This window comes from Mus caroli, unplaced genomic scaffold (genome assembly GCF_978045245.1).
Source record: "Mus caroli unplaced genomic scaffold, Mus_caroli_1 scaffold_14, whole genome shotgun sequence".
In the NCBI taxonomy this organism is placed as follows: Eukaryota; Metazoa; Chordata; class Mammalia; order Rodentia; family Muridae; genus Mus; species Mus caroli.
The window spans coordinates 100,009,037-100,028,287 of record NW_028227269.1 but is presented as its reverse complement, the minus strand read 5'-3'; the positions used below and the strand labels follow the sequence as shown (position 1 = coordinate 100,028,287).

General features: G+C 38.4%; 1 protein-coding gene across 2 annotated transcripts in view; it reads left to right on the top strand.

Annotated features, from left to right (window-relative positions):
- Positions 1-19,251, top strand: part of Trip11 (thyroid hormone receptor interactor 11) — a 72,330-nt gene that overhangs the window by 11,231 nt on the left and 41,848 nt on the right. For both annotated transcript variants that reach the window (XM_021178679.2, XM_021178681.3), the window contains exons 4-11: positions 2,090-2,368; positions 4,868-4,933; positions 6,160-6,325; positions 6,749-7,114; positions 10,246-10,286; positions 10,883-10,969; positions 13,449-13,661; positions 14,192-17,191. In XM_021178679.2, the coding sequence (XP_021034338.1) occupies positions 2,090-2,368; positions 4,868-4,933; positions 6,160-6,325; positions 6,749-7,114; positions 10,246-10,286; positions 10,883-10,969; positions 13,449-13,661; positions 14,192-17,191 (4,218 nt within the window). The remainder of the gene's footprint in view (positions 1-2,089; positions 2,369-4,867; positions 4,934-6,159; positions 6,326-6,748; positions 7,115-10,245; positions 10,287-10,882; positions 10,970-13,448; positions 13,662-14,191; positions 17,192-19,251) is intronic.

The window sequence follows — 19,251 nt, the reverse complement described above, 5'->3', positions numbered from 1 at the left end:
GAGCCATTTCTCATTTTATTATCCAGATCATTTTGGATACTCTTTAACTTGGTGGCTAACTATTCATTTATACCATAGTCATATTTAGGTTTTTAAAATTTAAATAAGGATTGGGACTGTAGCTCAGTAGTTATAGAAGAGTGCATGTCTGGTGTGTGAGAGGCCCCATGTTCAGTTCCCAGCACCATAAAACTAAAAAAAAAACTTAGGGGAATTGGTTTGTAGTTCTTGATATGTTTAGTGATATGCTAAAGTAGAGTAAAAGTATGCTACATTTAAGAGAAAAATAAACAGCTTGTTTTCTATCTTATTTGGATAATTGATAATTATCAATTGATAATTGATAATTTTATATAAAATAAATAATAGAAAGAAAACAAATATCAAAAGTAGAGATTAAGTTCAAATGAAGGTTTTATGCATTTTTTTTACAGTACGAGGTTTGGACACAGAACCTTGCACATGTTCAAGTCCTTTACAACTAAGTTATTCCTAGTTCTCTTCTTAAAATTATTTTAAAGGCAGAATCTCATGTAGCCTAGTCTATCCTCAAACTTGCTGTGTAGCTGAGGATAGCCTTTAATTTCCGAGCCTTCTCCTGCCTCAGTCTTCCAAAGTGCTGGGTTTGTAGCATGCACTGCTGTGTACTGGGGGTTAAACTCAAACTCTACCAACTGAGCTATGCCACCAACTCTTTTTTTGCATGTGGGATGGATGGGGTGGCAGCATGGTTTATGTCTGTGTATGTGCTGTAGGGCTGGGATGGCTTTCTTTCTTTCTTTCTTTCTTTCTTTTTTTCTTTCTTTCTTTCTTTCTTTCTTTCTTTCTTTCCTTCTTTCTTTCTTTCTTTCTTCCTTCCTTTCTTTGATAGTCTTGCTAGGAACACTGTCTACCCCAGTACTTATTATATAGCCCAGATGTATTCAAATCTATAGCAATCCTCCTGCCTCAGCCCCCTGACTATTGAGGTTATAGATTTATGCCACCACACATAGTTTTAGCTGATACTGCCTGCCTTCAGTTAAAATTCAGCTCAAGAATTCAGATTTTTTCTATTGTTATCTCTGTAAATAGGGTCAGAGTTTCATTGCCCGCCCCGTCTTGGTCAGTGTTAAAGCTAGGGCCTCTTTTAATGCATGTCTTTTTTTCTAAGATTCGTGGGCTAATAACCATAGGCTGACTGTGTTATCTTATCTAAAAAGATTGGATTAAAAAATAAATCAAAGCATTCTTTGAGTCCTATTGTAGAGACCACCAAAGTTAGTGCTGATTCATGGCAATTTAAAGCCTAAATCCAGCCATGTTGTAAATTACCTAACTTATCTGTGAATTCCTAGCAGGATAGTTCCATGAAAGCTTTGAATGTATAAGTCACACAGCTTGTTTTATTTCATGTCTTATGATCATAAACAGAGTTCTGAGAACTCACACTATGAAGATAGCAAACTCACTTCCACTGAGAAATTCATTGCTTTAGTTAACATATGAGAGAAATCCTAACTTCGTGCTATTTGGTACATTATCTACACTTTATGGGCATTATATTTGTTTTTCAAATAACAGTCTTACAATTCAGGTAATATGGAAGATCTGAGTTCACTTAGTTGAATACTATTATTAGGTCATCATTATGCCTTTAAAAAGAAGAGTTATTTATTTATTTATTTATTTATTTAATGTATGTGAGTACACTGTCGCTGTACAGATGGTTGTGAGCCTTCATGTGGTTGTTGGGAATTGAATTTTAGGACCTCTACCCACTCTGGTCGGCCCTGCTCGCCCCAGTCAACTCTACTCGCTCAGTCCCTGCTCACTCTGGCCCAAAGATTTTATTTATTATTATACATAAGTATACTGTAGCTGACTTCAGATGCACCAGAAGAAAGCATCAGATCTCATTACGGGTGTTTGTGAGCCACCATGTGGTTGCTGGGATTTGAACTCAGGACCTTCGGAAGGGCAGTCAGTGCTCTCACCCACTGAGCCATCTCGCCAGCCCATCCTTATGCCTTTTAACATTAGGATTTATAAAAAGGTCAATAAGCATTTTAAAAATACTTCCTCTAAAACATGGATTATACATCTATAGGAAGAAATCAACCACCTTAAAGCAAGGCAGCTCGCACTACAGGATGAACTGCTCAGACTGCAGTCAGCTGCTCAGTCAGCCCACTCAGGATCTGGCAGCACACCAGCAGCCAGTGCACCATCTTCATTCAGCTATGGGATCAGTCATCGTGGGTCAGCCTTCCATGACGACGACATGGACTTTGGTGATGTGATCTCATCACAACAAGAAATAAACAGATTATCAAATGAAGTTTCAAGACTTGAATCTGAACTTGGACATTGGAGACATATTGCTCAGGTTGGTAAAATTTGGATGAATCTGTGAAAACTATGAGTAAGTAAAAATGCTGGTATTATTGTGGGAGAGCGTCTGTACTAGAAATAATTCTTTTTTTTTTTTGAAATAATTCTTGATTAGACAAATAGAGAAGCTATATTTGTTTTCTAATACAGCATTCAACTTTTAAAGTGATTTTGGTCAAGTCCCCTTTCTCTTTCATCCTTAGTTTTCTCTTCTGTATGATGTGTGGAAAAATTTCAGATAGATAGATAGATAGATAGATAGATAGATAGATAGATCAAATTTAGAGAGATTGATAGATTGGTTGATCTACTTAAAAAGTTTTGAACCCAGACATGTATTTATGGAAGTTTTCAGTAGACAATAGACATTTGGATTTAACATCCTTGATATGGGGGGGAAATATAGCATGCAAATATATTTAATAATTAGAAAATCCAAAATATTTACATCTTCTTGTGAATGTATATTTTTAATCAAGTTATAAAAAGGAAAAATCATCTCAATTAAAATTGTTTGCTTACTTTGTGTTGGACTTCCGTGATACTTAAAACGTTAGCTAGGGTTGTCTGTCCATCTTTTCTTTCTGAAGCCAGTGTTTTTAAACTTTATACATAAAGAATCACCTGAAGCATTGATAATGGCATGGATTTCCTGTGTGTGTGTAGACTTCAATTTAGTATCAATTTTAGGGTCTTAGGAACTTCAAAGAGGTACCAAGCAGTTGTGATAATCTGAGAATCATATCTTAATTTTTAAACTTTTATTTGTTGCTTTATGTATGTGGAGTAAGGAGGGGTTACACGCACACACACACACAGACACACACACACACACGTCGAGGGTTGACAGGAGGGCCACTGCAAGCAGGGCGAGTGCTCTGATACTAGGTCTCATCTTGAGACTCACCCATTTCCTGTGCTGCTCCCCACCCCCATTTCTGTTGTTGAGGCTAGCGTGAACTTGCCGTCTTCCTTTCTCAGCCCCTTGCCTAGCTGCAGGAGTTGGTGTGCACTGCTGCGCCTGCTCAGATAGTCATCTTCTGACTGGAGAGTAGGAGTCTTGCTATTATATGCTCTTCTTTTCAATCTTAGAACAGCTTTGGTTCAGAAACAGGTCATATAATAAATGTTAACTAAAGATAAATGAGTGCAACAGTGGAGAGGGATGATTGATAAATTCAAATACAGAATTACCTATACATGGGAGACGTGAGTTCTGGTGGTGTCTACTAGGATGACTGTGGAGCATAGTACTAATGTATATTTCAAAATATCTATAAGAGAGGATTTTGAATGCTGTCACTGCAATTAGCATTTGTGATGATTCTAACTACCCTGCTTTGAACATTACATAGTATGTACATGAGTTGAAATATCACAGTGTATCTTACAAATATGTAAAATTACTAGGCATCAATTAAAACTTTAAAGGCAATGAACAGTATACATATTTAGAAAATTTAATTTTCAATGTGTGTAGGTAGGCAGGCTGTGTGTGTGTGTGTAGATTTGTGCATGTGAGTACATAGAAGTCCGGAAACTTCAGATCCCTGAAGCTTGAGTCTACAGGTTGTTGTGAGCTGCCTGACTGAGATGCTGAGAACTGGATGAAAGCCCTGGAAGAACATATTCTTACCCACTAGGCCATCTCTCCAACCCTGACAATATACAACTTTGAAAGGAATCTAAAAGTTGTTTTGGTCAAACCAAAGATTATTCTGTACTAAGAAAGGTAGAGATCTTATGGACAAAATTACTTTGTTTTGAGACAGAGTCTCTCATGTCTCTCAGGCTGATGTCATACTTCCTGTGTAGACAAGGATGATCTTGAACTTGGGATCCTCTTGTCCCTAAGTGCTAACATTACAGGTTTTATGCAGTGCTGTGCTCATAATCAAGGATACCTAAATGCTACACAGGTGCCCTACTACTAATGGAGCTACATCCTAAAATCATATGGATTTAGTTATTGGTTTTTTTTTTTTTTTTTTTTTTTTTTGAAACAGGGTGTCACCATATAGCTCCCTGTTCTGGGACTCACTATGTAGATCAGGCTGACCTCGAACTCACAGAGATACACCTGCCTCTGCCTCTGCCTCCCAAGTTCTGGGATTAAAGGCGTGCGTCACTATGCCTGGCATAAAATCATTTTAAAAAGGTGTTTAGTGGCATTAGTACTGGGGAACTTTCTATCATCTTAGAAAGCTGCTTAGTAATCCTCATATTTGTATTTTGGTTAATTAGTGAAACATTCTATTTTTCCATCTTAATTTTATTTTTTAGATCTATTATTAGCCTTAATTATATAGAGTCTTAACTGATATCTTTTATTTATTATGTAATAATAAAGACTTTGAAGAGTGTATGGAGTTCTTAATCAGACTATGTCTCGGATATGCTCCTGTTTTACAAATAATAAACTTTTAATAAAGTTTGTGATTTTGTTTTTTAAAAAGAAAATCAGTGCAATTATTTTTTAATACTCTTTTTCTAGACTAAGGTGCAGGGAGCACAAAGCTCTGATCAAACTGAAATCTGCAAACTACAAAATATTATTAAGGTAAATCAAACTGTTGATTGTTATATCTGCTATGCACCTAATATCTGTAGATTATAAAATATATATACCAAATTAGGACTCTTAGTTATAAATGATTGTATAGATGATAATACTCACTCACTGTTCTATTTTTCAACTGTTTTATAAATAAATAAATAAAATACATCCAAGAACATTTGCCTTAAAATGTTTTTTCAGTAATCCTTAGTCTGTGTGTTTTTCTGTCTCTCATATTCCCAGTTTGATGACAATTTAAAGGTTTGAGCTTAAAGAATATTGACTAGAATGCTAACTTTTACTGTAAGTAATTATTTTACCTTAGTGATAGAATTTTGCTGGTTTTGTTGTTGTTGTCAAATTTCTTTTATTTCCTTGGTTATATATATTTATCATGGCAAGAATTGTTTTAAATTATAGTCAGTTATAGAACTTTTAGTTTTGGCATAAAGCTATGTTACAAGTGTAGATCAGGACCTGGAGAGATGTTTATTGGCATATGTAGAGGACAATTGAGCAAGAGAATAGTAGCAGAAGGAAAACCTGTATGGATCGAGTCTGTAAGAGCAAGGTGGTGTCTCACAGTTTAGATGTCAGAACCTAACAATACACGTAGCACTCTAACGCCAGGGCCCTGCTGGAAACCTGCACTGTATTACAAAGAATAAGAACATGACTAGCTGTGCTCATTATCAGATGTTGGCAGTGACCCCACTGCTTTCAAGATCTAAGATCTAAGCCGGAAAGCTGGATGTGCCTTTATGCACATGTAATCTAAGCCCTAGGGAGGCTGTAGCAGGAGGATCATCATAACCTCAAGGCAAGCCTGGGCTATGTATTGAGTTCCTGACCAACCAGAGCTATGTAACAAGAAATTCCTGACTCAAAACAACAAAACAAAGGCAGGTTCTTGGCTCAAGTATTGAGGGAATATGTCCTAAAGAAAAGAAGATACTCTTGGCTGCAGGTATAAGGGATTATTTTACCCATGTTTTGTTCCATTGTATTCTTGATGTTTCTCCACTAAATATAGAACAACTTTTTAAACTCTAAGGCGGCATGGACCCATCAGAATTTTCCTAATTTGGGGACTGTGGTTGAATGCTTTTTAGCTTTAATATGTTCAGATAGTCAATCTTAATAATACGAACTTTTAAACAGTGAAATAAGACTTTTTTTGGATTATTTATTGATCATGTACATTCTTAACTTTGTTCCTGTTGTTTAAGGAACTTAAACAGAACAGAAGTCAGGAAATTGATGACCATCAGCATGAGATGTCAGTCCTGCAGAATGCTCATCAACAGAAACTGACAGAGATAAGTCGTCGGCATCGAGAGGAGTTAAGTGACTATGAAGAGCGTATCGAAGAACTGGAAAATCTGTTACAGCAAGGTTATGAGTTTACTAACATCACAGAGTAGATGACATTCTTAAATGATAAACCTTAGACAATAAAAAGTGACACATTCTGTTCACTGCTAAGTTTGTAGCGATGCCATGGCTTTCTGGGTCTGTAGACATGAAAAGCCCTTGGCACTTATATAAATAACTTACAGTTCATGGATTGCTTTGCATTGTTTGCTGATAACACTACAGCAAAAAAAAAAAAAAAAAAGAAAGATATTTTTACCTTTTTTTAAACTCAAATATATAGACTTAGTAGTTCAAATGAAGTATTTGACTTTTTATTGATTTAAAATTCTAGTAATTTAAGCTGTCCAGGTTCTAAACACTCTTAAGTCTATATTATATATATCCAGCAATTTATGTTTTGGAATTTGACATTTGATTCCTCTTGGTTTTTTTATGTTTTAGGTGGCTCAGGAGTTACGGTAACTGATCACTCTAAAGTGTATGAGATGCAAAACACTATTCAGATCTTACAGATGGAAAAAGTAGAATCTACCAAACAAATCGAAGACCTTGAGAATAAAATAAAAGAGATACATAAAAGATTGTCTTCTGCAGAACATGACCAGGAAGTCTGGAAAAATGAACAAGAGCGGCTGGAAGAGGAAAAGAGACAGATGACTGAGCAGTGTGAGCGCTTGAAGCTGGAACTCAGTGAAGCCCAGCAGAGTGCTCTGCGGCAGAGTGATGCTGCGACGGAGGAGGAGGAGACGATCCTCCCACACAGCTCCTCAGATGCAGAGGTCCTGAGATTGCAGCAAGCTTTGACTGGTATAAAGCGTTTGGAACTTAACATTGGTGTTTCTTGGCACACTAGGTCTTTTTAGAGACAAGCACTTGAATAATTGCAAGGTTTATGGAAATTAAGTTTATGGACATGATTATGTAATTAGAATAGAATTGTGGGGTTTGGATTCTGCACCAAATACTTGTCTGCTAGTAGTGGGTAAGGATTAGCAGGATGTCCTTGGTCTGCCTTCCTTATTCTTTTAGGTGTTTACATAGAAGTTAGTGATTCAGAAAGCCAGGTAGATTGCTGAGAGATTGTGGGTATACGATTGTTATTTATTCAAAAGCGTTGGTCTGTTTCTTTAATGTAGACAGAACTGAGTACTGTCTGTAACTAATCAGAGCCCAGATTCTTCCATTAGGGAATGAGTACTAAAGGAAGCAGACAGAGCCCAGTCAGTATCCAGCCATAGCAGGAAAGAGTGGGAATGAGTACTAAAGGAAGCAGACAGAGCCCAGTCCGTATCCAGCCATAGCAGGAAAGAGCGGGAATGAGTACTAAAGGAAGCAGACAGAGCCCAGTCCGTATCCAGCCATAGCAGGAAAGAGTGGGAATGAGTACTAAAGGAAGCAGACAGAGCCCAGTCCGTATCCAGCCATAGCAGGAAAGAGCGGGAATGAGTACTAAAGGAAGCAGACAGAGCCCAGTCCGTATCCAGCCATAGCAGGAAAGAGCGGGAGGGAGCTCCTCAGCTGAGAAGATGCATCGTATTGTGCGTTTGGTCCCCTTTAGTACAAACTCTATGAACTCATACACTCCTGCTCTGAAAGTGTCCAGTTCTGTGTGCTTGTGAACACCTTTATCTGTGTCCTATATGCCAGTATATCATGAGCTCCTGACCTCAATGGCCAAAACTATATATAACATGGATTTCAACCTAAAATTACATTTAACATGAGATTATCTTCTCCTCTCCCTTCCTTGCATTCCTTCCCTAGCCTCTGGAAAGCAGAATTCTAGAAGTCAACCATGTTCTGTAGTTTTTAGTTCCTTGATTTCTTTCTGTGTGAGTGATACTCAGGATTGCATCCCCCAGGACCAGGGTTTCCTAAGTGCTTCAGCACTGGGAGCTGCCACTTGGGTAAAGGGAAGGTAGTTCAGAGGGGGATCTGGACCTCCAAGGAGCTATGTTCGATTTATTTATTTATTTATTTATTTATTTATTTATTTAGGTTTTTGAGACAGGGTTTCTCTGTATAGCTCTGGCTGTCCTGGAACTCACTTTGTAGACCAGGCTAGCCTCAAACTCAGAAATCCATCTGCCTCTGCCTCCTGAGTGCTGGGATTAAAGGCGTGTGCCACCACGCCCGGCTCAAGCTCTGCTCATTTTAAGTGTATTTTCTTACCATATTGAGTGAGCTTCTTGAGTCTGGTTAACAGTAGAGCCACTCTCCTAGTCCTTCCCTCTTTTCCCATTTCTATAACCGTGGAATTACTTCAGTCAGGAAATAACTGCTTATTTGCTGAGTTAACTGTTACGGTTCTCTTAATGGAGTAAGCAGAAAAATGGTTAAGAACAACAGAGTTGGGGCCTGGAGAGGCAACTCAGTTATTATAAGTACTTGCTGAGCAGTTATGAGGATGGGGCTTTGGATCCCATCATCCAAATATCAGCCTGAGCATACCGTGTGAGCCTATAACCTGAGCTTTGAGGGGAAGGAAACAGGATTGCTGGCTACCGTCCTGGCCTAGAAACAGGAGTCGGCTGCAGGAAGACACCCTGCCTTAAATTAAGACTACTAGATAGGTGGCGAGGGACAGTGGAGGAGATACAAAACACCCTCTCTTGGCCTGTGAGTACGCATGCAGATAGACTCACACATGCAAATCACTCTTTAAAATCAAGATGGTTGGGTTAGGTAATAGTATTATCTTACCTGTGGGGATGGAGTAGTTGTGTGGGCTCTGTGAGCTACTATCGTCTGCAGACTTTCCTTTTGAACAGCATCTGTTCCCATGTGAGTGTTAGAACAGTATTGGCTGTTTATTCTCTGGTTCCTGTTATTCTTCAGTGTATCTTTTTCTTTCTATTATGCAGCTAGAATAAAGTTTTAGAAGTGCAAAGCCCCTACTTTATAGTACTTTATGGCTTTATGGGAACTTGAAGATGCACTCTGAGCTTTGATACTTAAATGTGATGCGTCTGGTCTTCTGGTCTGCATTTACTTTCTCAGTTTATTCCCATCTCCCAGCTTTGTAACTTAGCCATAGTGGACTCTGTGGTTCCTTCAGTCAGTATTGTCTTAGCTCTTTCTCCTTAGTTTTGCTGCGTTGTCTGGATACTGTCCCTAGTTTTCTTTTGGCCAACTAATGTTACATTGACCCAGTGGAGGTCTTACCTGCACCAAAGAAGAGGAGGAGGACCTGTGTTGCCTCTTGCAGGGCCGCTTTGTTCCCACCCAGTCAGGACTAGATGCTCTCCCTCACAGTGGTCGTGCTTGCTGTTTCACACTGTAGGCAGTCATTGCTTACTTGTTCCTACCACAATTCTGTTCTGAAGTGTAAGCTCACAGAGCTAACGCTGTCTTTGTCATAAATGCTCAGTTGTCTTAGAATGAGTGGTAAATGAATTGTTTCAGCTGCTCTCATGTTATTCTGTCTCTGGGTTCCTCTTCCAGAACCTTTCTTCTCTATGGATCTGTATGTAGTACAGTAGTATTAAATTGCTTTATCTAAGGTGATTAGATAACTATACTGTTACGGTGTAAATTTTTACTTATTGCTTTTCAAGGTTTTTTTGTTTGTTTGTTTGTTTGTTTTAAATAACAATCGTACACCTTATACTATTCAAACTAATGGGATGTATTTTGAAACATAATTGATACTATTTTTATCAGGACAGTAGGTTAGTGCCTCATCCAGAGCACAGTGATAATTCTTACACTTTCCTAAAGCACTGGCTTTCTGCGTGGTTTTAAACTCATAGCTTACTTGTTACAGTCATCACGGGAATAGAGAATGGCAGAAGTGGTCTTTATTTCAAACCATCAGCCTGCAACTGCTTGCTGTTGTGTCTATAAATATACTTCGCGTACTATACCTCTGAGTTTAATGTGGGAGGCAGTTATTCAAATATTCTAAGTAATGTCAGATTAATACATTGTTTTTACAGATGCTGAAAATGAAATAATGAGACTAAGTAGTTTAAACCAGGTAACTTTTTGTTTTATGTTTGTGTGTGTGTGTGTGTGTGTGCACACGTGTGGCGGCTCCTTCCAATTTTACGTGGATTCCTGCTATCAAACATGATGCCAGGTTTGCGCAGCATGTGCCTTTACTTGCTGAGTCATCACTGGCCCTTAGCTGTGTTTTAGTTCAAATTATTTTGTAAACACACATTGGTTTGTTTTTGTTTTTTTGTTTTTTTTTGTTTTTTTGTTTTTTTTTGTTTTTTTGTTTTTTTTAATTTTTAAAAATTTTTTGAGATAGGATTTTACTATGTAGTTTTTGCTATCCTAAAACTGTAGGACAGACTGTAGATCAGGCTGGCCCAAAGTCTTAGAGATCTAAGGGGCCTCCTAAGTGATGGGATTAAAGGTGTCCGCCACCACTGCCTGGCTTTTTTTTTTTAATGTTATGAATGAAAGGATGTCTAAATGATGGACTAATTCTAAACTGTCCAACTGAATTATTTTAATCTTTAGATGCTATTAGAGATATACTGAGTAGAACTGGACAATTATGTAACCAGATTGCTTTCTTGTAAGTTGAAAATTCTGTTATCTGAAAATACTTTAACATTTTCATAGGATATCAGTCTTGCTGAAGACAATCAGAAACTTCAAATGTGTGTCCAAACTTTAGAAAAAGAGAAGTCTTTATTGAGTCAAGAAAAGGTAGGTGCTGTTAAGATGGGTGGAATTAATATGGTGTGTGACATAGGTCACAGCATGTGTCAGTTTCTAGGACAGTGGAATGTTTAGTGATAGAGTCTGAGCTCATTGATATGCTTGCCAAGCCAGGTTGGAGGAGCTGGGCAAGGTTCAGAGTGTGAGAGGTTGGCCAGAGTATATGCGTAAACAGAAACCAGTGGGCGTACGGATAGAAGCAGAAAAGAAATGGTTTCTGATGGAGTCCCTACAGCAGCACCTACATAGGCAGGCGGAGAGCCATCTTGGTGGGTAGGAATAAGAATATTGGTGAGCAGTAAAGAAGGGTAGTTTTGCTGTTAGAAGTGGAATCTTTTTTTGTATGTGTTAGTAGCAAAGATGGGGTAGAGTGCCATGATAGATACACTGTTTAGTAGGGAGAAGCAGTATGTTTGTGTCTCTGGGAATTAATTTTTTATCAATGACAGATACTTTGATAGAGGCAGCTAGAAATTGAATTAAAGACTAGAATTTGAACTCAGTTTAAATTGTGAATTTTTTAAAATAATATGTTTTTATGGGTGAATGTATTTAGTAATACATGCTGAAAACTTATACCTTTGTTACATGGCGTCTTTCCCAGAGACAATCTGTGTTAAAAATCCCTAGAATACTTTTCTATATTATAAAGAAAATATTAATTACATTGTTAGTATTTATATGTTAATACATGTCTGGCTTTGCATATATATCCTTAAAAAATGCCAGTGTTACCGTACCATATACACTGTTTTTATATCCCTAGACATTTTAGTTTCAGCTTCTTTTCACATCAGCATATAGGCAGTACTCTCAGAGACATGATAGGTCTTTCAATTCTAAGTTGTTTGTGTACAGCCCTGGACATGGTGAGAGATATTTTCTGCCATTCATTCTGTCTGTGGAATAGCAGCAGTGACTCACTGTTGCTGTCTTTATTGCTGTGTACATACGTCTTCTGGTTTTGTTCCCACCGAGTCCTGCTCTTTATCTAACTGGCTCAAGTACACTTTGAGGTTGTAGACCTCTTCACATATGCTGACGGGCCTGCTGACTTTTCTTATATTTTCAGTTTTCTGATAACTATTTCTCCTTTCTTGTGATGTTAGTATTCATTGTAATGCTTCCCTGATTTGTGTTTTTATACACTTAGTAATGCCAGATGTATCTATGCTTTTCTGATCAACCTGAAAAAAATTAGTTGTGGTTCTCCTAAATGGACAAATAACTTTAGGAAGATTTAAGAAAATATGTTCTTCCTTTTCTTTCTTCCTTTTTTACAATTTACATATTTCTGTTTTATGTGTATAAGTGTTTTGCCTGCATGTAGTTTGTGTACCACACGCATGTTTGGTGCCTATTGAGGCCAAAGAGATCAGATGCGTGAGACTCCAGTTACAGGCAGTTGTAGTATTAGGACCCAAGCTTGAGTCCTCTATAAGAGCAAGGCCTCTGACCTGCTGGGCTGTCTCTCCCTATCATCTCCTTTTTGTTACTGTTTTTGAGATAAGATCTCACTCTGTATCCTAGACTGTCCTGTCCCGTTATTCCCTATATAGCCTCAGGCTGGTCTCAAATTTATAGCAGTTCCTCAGTCTAGCCCCATAAGTACTGGGGTGACAGGCATTAGCCCCCACATCTGGCTCAGAATTATCATTTTGATTGGAAGGAAATGAGAAAGGTGATAGACATACTCTCATACAGTTTTATAGACCCCTTCCATGGAATTATTTTTTTTTTAAAGGAAATTGAGATTATTTCTTTCAAAGTAGATCCAAGAAAAGTTCAATTTAAGATGGCTTTATATTGGTACAAAATGTATAACAGACGTAATTGTGGGAAAATGATGTTGAGTCATAGAGAACTGTCTAATTTTTTAGGTTTTCAGGAAAGTCGTTATTACACAGTAGACTATTAGTGCCCGTGTAGGTCCATGTTTAGTACCGTTGGGTCTGTGGGAATGCTTGCTCAGAGGTAACGGAAGCAGAGAGGTATATTCTGCAGTTAAGAGAAAGTTTTGTATTCCAGCGGAATCATCATTAGGAAGTTCCTTTCATGAGAGAGGATGACTTCTATTTTCTAATTAGAGCTATAGTTTGATTAAGTACTGATTTATTTTTCAATTTTATTTAGTCTGGCTGGGTATTAGAGAGTGGAAATAAATAGCTGGGAGGTTGGGGGCTTTTAATAAAATTGTGTGTGGTCAGCATGGGTTTAGGGACTAGAAAAGGCTCTGCACTGAGAATGGTCCTCTGCAAAGAAGGTAGAGCTAGAAAGTGAATACAGAGTTGTAGAAGTGTTCTCATTGGAGCTGTAAGCAAAACTACATGACGGGAGGCTGTGGCATGGTTCCAGGACAAAGGAGTTAGGAGAAACGGCGTGGGCATGTTTATTTATGTCTGTATGCTTGACCTTTTGAGGTCTCTTCCTGAATGATAGTTTATGCTCTTTTTCCCTTTCCTTTAAGGAAGAACTTCAGATATCACTTTCCAAACTGAGCAGTGAATATGAAGTCATTAAAAGTACAGCTACAAGGGACTTAGATTTGTTTTCTCAAGTACATGACTTAAAACATAACCTGGAGGCGAAGGAGCAAGAACTGAACCAGAGTATTCATGAAAATGAAATTCTTATGGCTGAATTAGAAGAACTGGACAAGCAGAACCAAGAGGCTACTAAGGTAACAGTGCACTCTGTGTGATGAGGCCTGAGGGGCGCACTTCAGTCAGTCGTCTAGGTGCTGAACTATTAGACAGGGGCAGTATTTTGTGGTTTCATATTTTATTTGTTTATGATCTGATAAGAGACTTACCTTTGTCTTCAAAGTTACTACAGTGTGTTTGGATTTGAAGCTATTCAGCTCTGAGTTGGGGGATGTGAACAAGTTAGCACGGCTTTGTGAATGCTACACATAGACAGGCAGCAGCTGTGGGCTACTGTTTGTTGAAGCCTGCTCTCACATTTAAAAGTTGGAAACAGAATATGTATAATGCTTAAAAAAGCTAGAGTTTTTTTTAATTTTAGATTCTTACTTCTAAAAGATAACATTGACTTTTTGTAAGTTATTTTGTGAGATATGGTGGGATAGAAAGTTGTTTTTTGAGTAGATTAAAATTATTAGATTATTAGTCTATTATATATGAAATTTTATAAAGTTTGTTTCAACTCTAACATGAGAACAGTTACTGTGTAAATTAATTTTTCTTTCAGCATGTGATTTTGATAAAAGATCAGCTGTCAAAACAACAAAGTGAAGGAGATAGTGTCATCAAGAAACTGAAAGAAGAGCTAGATGGTGAAAAGCAGAGAACCCATCAACTTGAAGATGATAAAATGAATATTATTAAAGAGTTAAACGTACAGAAAGAAAAGCTAACTCACAGTGAACAGGCCCTAAGTGATTTACAGTTAACCAAACAGAAGCTTGAAGATAAAGTAGAAGATTTAGTAGATCAGCTAAGTAAATCAGAGAAAAACAATTTTGCCATTCAGAAGGAGAACCATGAACTGAGGGAACACATCAGACAAAATGAAGAGGAGCTGTCCACAGTCAGGAGTGAGTTAACTCAGTCCCAAGCCCAGGGCTCCAGCAGTAACTTGAAGGATGACTTACTTAAAGAAGGGGAAACTCAAGTTCAAAATTTAAAGCAAAATCTTTCAGAAGTAGAACAGCTCAATGAACATTTAGAGCAAGTTGCTTTTGATCTCAGAACAGAAAATGAGGAGTTGCTTGAAGCATATGAAGAGGTAAGAAATCAGTTGGAAGAATCTGTTGCTGGCAACAAGCAGATTTCTCTGGAAAAAACTGCTATGCTGGAATGGGAAAAGGCCCCGCTAGAAACAGAGCTGTGTCGAGCTGAAAAGCGGGTGTTGGAAGAAGAGCAGAAGTACGAGCTAACTGTCCAGGAACTGTCCAGCGCGTGCAGCCCCGAACAGGAGCGCTTAATTCAACTCAATCAGGAAAAAGACTTTGAAATAGCAGAACTCAAAAAAAGTATTGAGCAAATGGATACTGATCATAAACGAACCAAGGAGACTTTGTCATCTAGTTTAGAAGAGCAGAGACAATTGACACAACTTATAAACGAGAAAGAGATTTGTATTGTGAAACTCAAAGAAAAAAGTTCAGAACTGCAGAAGGAATTAGACAAATGTGCTCAGACCTTAAGGAAAAATGAGACTTTAAGGCAGACCATAGAAGAAAAGGATAGAAGTCTCGGATCCATGAAAGAAGAGAACAATCACTTGCAAGAGGAGCTGGAGCGGCTTCGGGAGCAGCAGAGTCGGGTAGTGCCCGTGCCTGAGCCCAGAACCCTTGACAGCACCACCGAGCTGGAATCTGAGCTGTCTCAGCTGCACAGAATCAAGGGTCATCTGGAAGAAGAAATTAAACATCACCAGAAGATGATTGAAGATCAAAACCAGAGTAAGCTGCAGCTACTCCAGTCTCTACAGGAGCAGAAGAAAGAAATGGATGAGTTTAAATACCAGCATGAACAAATGAGTATCTCACACACACGACTCTTTTTAGAAAAAGATGAGGAAATTAAGAACTTGCAAAAAACAATTGAACAAATAAAAGCCCAGTTGCATGAAGAAAGGCAGGATAGTCAAACAGAGAATTCTGATATTTTTCAAGAAACAAAAGTTCAGAGCCTTAATATAGAAAATGGAAGTGAAAAACATGATCTCTCTAAAGCCGAGACAGAAAGGTTAGTGAAGGGGATAAAGGAGAGGGAGCTGGAGATCAAGCTTCTGAATGAAAAGAATATCTCGCTAACTAAACAGATTGATCAGCTGTCCAGAGACGAGGTCGGCAAGCTCACGCAGATCATCCAGCAGAAGGACTTGGAGATACAGGCTCTTCATGCCAGGATCTCCTCCGCTTCCTACTCACAGGATGTTGTGTACCTTCAGCAGCAGCTGCATGCATACGCTATGGAAAGAGAGAAAGTGATGGTTATTTTGAATGAGAAGACAAGGGAAAATAGCCAGCTAAAAACAGAATATCATAAGGTGATCGATATTATTAGTGCCAAAGAAGCGGCCCTTATTAAGTTGCAAGATGAGAATAAAAAAATGTCCACTAGATTTGAAAGTAGCGGTCAAGATATGTTTAAAGAAACTATTCAGAATTTATCCCGGATCATTCGAGAAAAGGACATTGAGATCGATGCACTGAGTCAGAAGTGCCAGACCCTGCTGACAGTCCTGCAGACCTCTGGCACGGGTAGTGAGGCTGGAGGGGTTAACAGTAACCAGTTTGAGGAGCTCTTACAGGAGCGGGATAAACTGAAGCAGCAGGTGAAGAAAATGGAGGAGTGGAAACAACAAGTGATGACCACCGTCCAGAACATGCAGCATGAGTCTGCCCAGCTTCAGGAAGAACTTCATCAACTTCAGGCACAAGTTTCGGTTGACAGTGATAACAATTCTAAACTGCAAGTGGACTACACAGGCCTGATCCAAAGTTATGAGCAGAATGAAACCAAACTTAAGAACTTTGGGCAGGAATTGGCACAAGTTCAGCATAGCATAGGGCAGCTTTGTAATACCAAGGACCTTCTTTTAGGAAAACTTGATATTATGTCTCCCCAGCTCTCCTCTGGCTCATCACTTACCTTTCAGGCAGCAGAGCCTCTTAGAGCAAGCCAGTCTTCTGAGCCACATGAGTCTTCTCAGTTGCTTCAACAAGAAGTAGAAGATCTGAGAAAATCACTGCAGGAGAAAGATGCCACAATTAGAACGCTCCAGGAAAACAATCATAGACTGTCTGACTCCGTTGCTGCTTCCTCGGAGGTAGAAAGAAAAGAACACGAGCAAGCCGATTCAGAAATTAAGCAGCTGAAGGAAAAACAAGAGGTTTTACAAAATTTGCTTAAGGAAAAAGACCTCTTAATCAAAGCCAAAAGTGACCAATTACATTCTTCAAATGAAAACCTTGCTAACAAAGTGAATGAAAACGAGCTTTTGAGGCAGGCAGTGACAAATTTGAAGGAGAGAATATTGATTTTAGAATTGGACATTTCTAAATTAAAAGGGGAAAATGAAAAAATAGTAGAAGCATCCAAGGGGAAGGAAACAGAATACCAGGCGTTACAAGAGACGAACATGAAGTTTTCCATGATGTTACGAGAAAAAGAGTTTGAATGCCATTCAATGAGAGAGAAGGCACTTGCTTTTGAGCAACTACTGAAAGAAAAAGAACAGGTATGTTTTGATGAAGTATGTAGAAAAATGCTGAAGACAAAGGAGCCTTCATAATGTGCTTTTTTAAATGCTGTTTCTAAGGAGGACTAAGCTTGTTCATTTAGTAATACTTATTTTAGGGTATTTTTGTTTGTGTGCAGTTTTCTTAGACATTTTAGAAATGTCTTCCCCAAATTACTATATATTTTCAAATTATTTTGTAGAGGATTAATTCTTCATAGACTCCTAAGTACAAAACAAAGATTCAGTAGTGAGTAGCATTTTCCCTATAATTATCAGAGCGTTCCTTAAGGGGGTGGTAGGGATCAACCCCAGGACCTTGTGCACTAGGAGAACATTTTACTTAGAAGCTATTACTTGGCCTAGCCGAGGGAAGTTTTGAAGTCATTTTAATTACATTTTAGGCATATTTCAGTAGGTCTTAGAAATGGCCAACATTTTAGAGATTCCTGTATGAAAGGACCATGAGCTGCAGTAAAGCTACGTTTTACATTGTGACTTCTGTGTGCATATACTTGCATACGTGAGAGAAGCTGGAAAGTTGAGAAACCCAAAATGATCCATGTAACGTGTAATAAACTATTAGAAAAAATATGCTGGGTGATCTATTAAATTGATTTTACACAGTGTTTATTTATCTATTGTGTGTGCTCCTGGCACAGTGAACATGTGGAAGTCAGAGAATATCTTTAGAAGGTCGGTTCTCTTTCTCCACCATGTGAGTTCCTCAGATCAAATTCAAGTCATTAGGCTTCGCTGCCTTTCCTCACTGAGCTGTGCTGCTGGCTCTAAATTGTCTCTGATGGATCAATCCACAATTTGAAAAGTGTTTGCAGTTAATAGTTCCTTAGACAGAATAAGCTCTGCTAATACCCTTCCCCAGCTCTGTTGCTGATAGAGTTTTTCCTCCTTTCTCAGCAGGTAATATTGGAATGTTTTGGTTATATTGGGTTGTTTATTCACTCATGAAATGGAGGGTCTCAGCGGGGAACTATAAAGTGTTAGTTCCTTCTGCTGTGTTCACTGGCTTGTGCGCTCACCTCAAGCTTCTCTACTAAGCTTGCTTTAGTGGCTTTTTACATATTCACTGTAGTGAGAATGCCTGAAGATTTATTATGATCCGTAAGTACTATATGTAGCACGTCTTTGGAGTTACTTTTTAGTGTGAGTTCTGTACTTTGGTAGAAAACATTTGGGAAGGAGATGATAGGCAGAACAACTGTTCAACCACAGTTTATTTTTTCTTTTGGCTGTGCTGGGGTTGAACCTGGTGTGCCACAGACTTACATCCCCAGTCCAGCCTCTGCTTCTTGAACGTGTATGTGCTGCTAGGCACAGGATTCAGCATTGTTTGACTTCTTTTGCCACTTACGTTTTCCTGTAAGAGTCCTGGATTATCTGATCAAAAGGTATACTGTTTGCCAGACATGGTGGTCCATGGAAACCTAGCACTTGGGAGATGGAGGCAGGACGATTTGGAGTCAGCTCGACTGCCTTATGAAGCTAACCTAGGTTTTTCAGATCACATCTTTAATGGTACTGGTCTGTACTGGTTTATAATTGCTTTACAAGGTCTTAGAGCGTGAACCTTCCCACTGTTCTTTGACTGATGGTGGGTGTAGTACCTTTCGGTTCTAAGAGCACACCTGGGAGGTGGGACAGTGATGTCTTTTTTACTTTAATTTTAGGTGCTTTTTAAGGTGCAGTTTTGGCATTTGGTGTCATTTCCTTTTATTGTATTGACATCTAAAGATCTAAATTATGCAGATTATATTGAAGATCTATATTAAGTATTTTATTACTTGACTGTACTTAGTATAACCTAAATAATTTTTTAAAGGATTTCTTTATGTAATTTAAAGGTACCTTTGTTTAACCTATACAGCTTGAGCAGCTTTAGTCAAAATGCAGAAATGGTCCAAAGTCCGAGACTTTGATGACCAACCTGATGATGTACCACCTCACAGGGTTTATATACCATTATCACCTTCCTCTTCTGAGTTGTTCCCTGAACCTTAGGTATGGATTTTGTGTTATAGATAAATTAATTCTGTATGGAT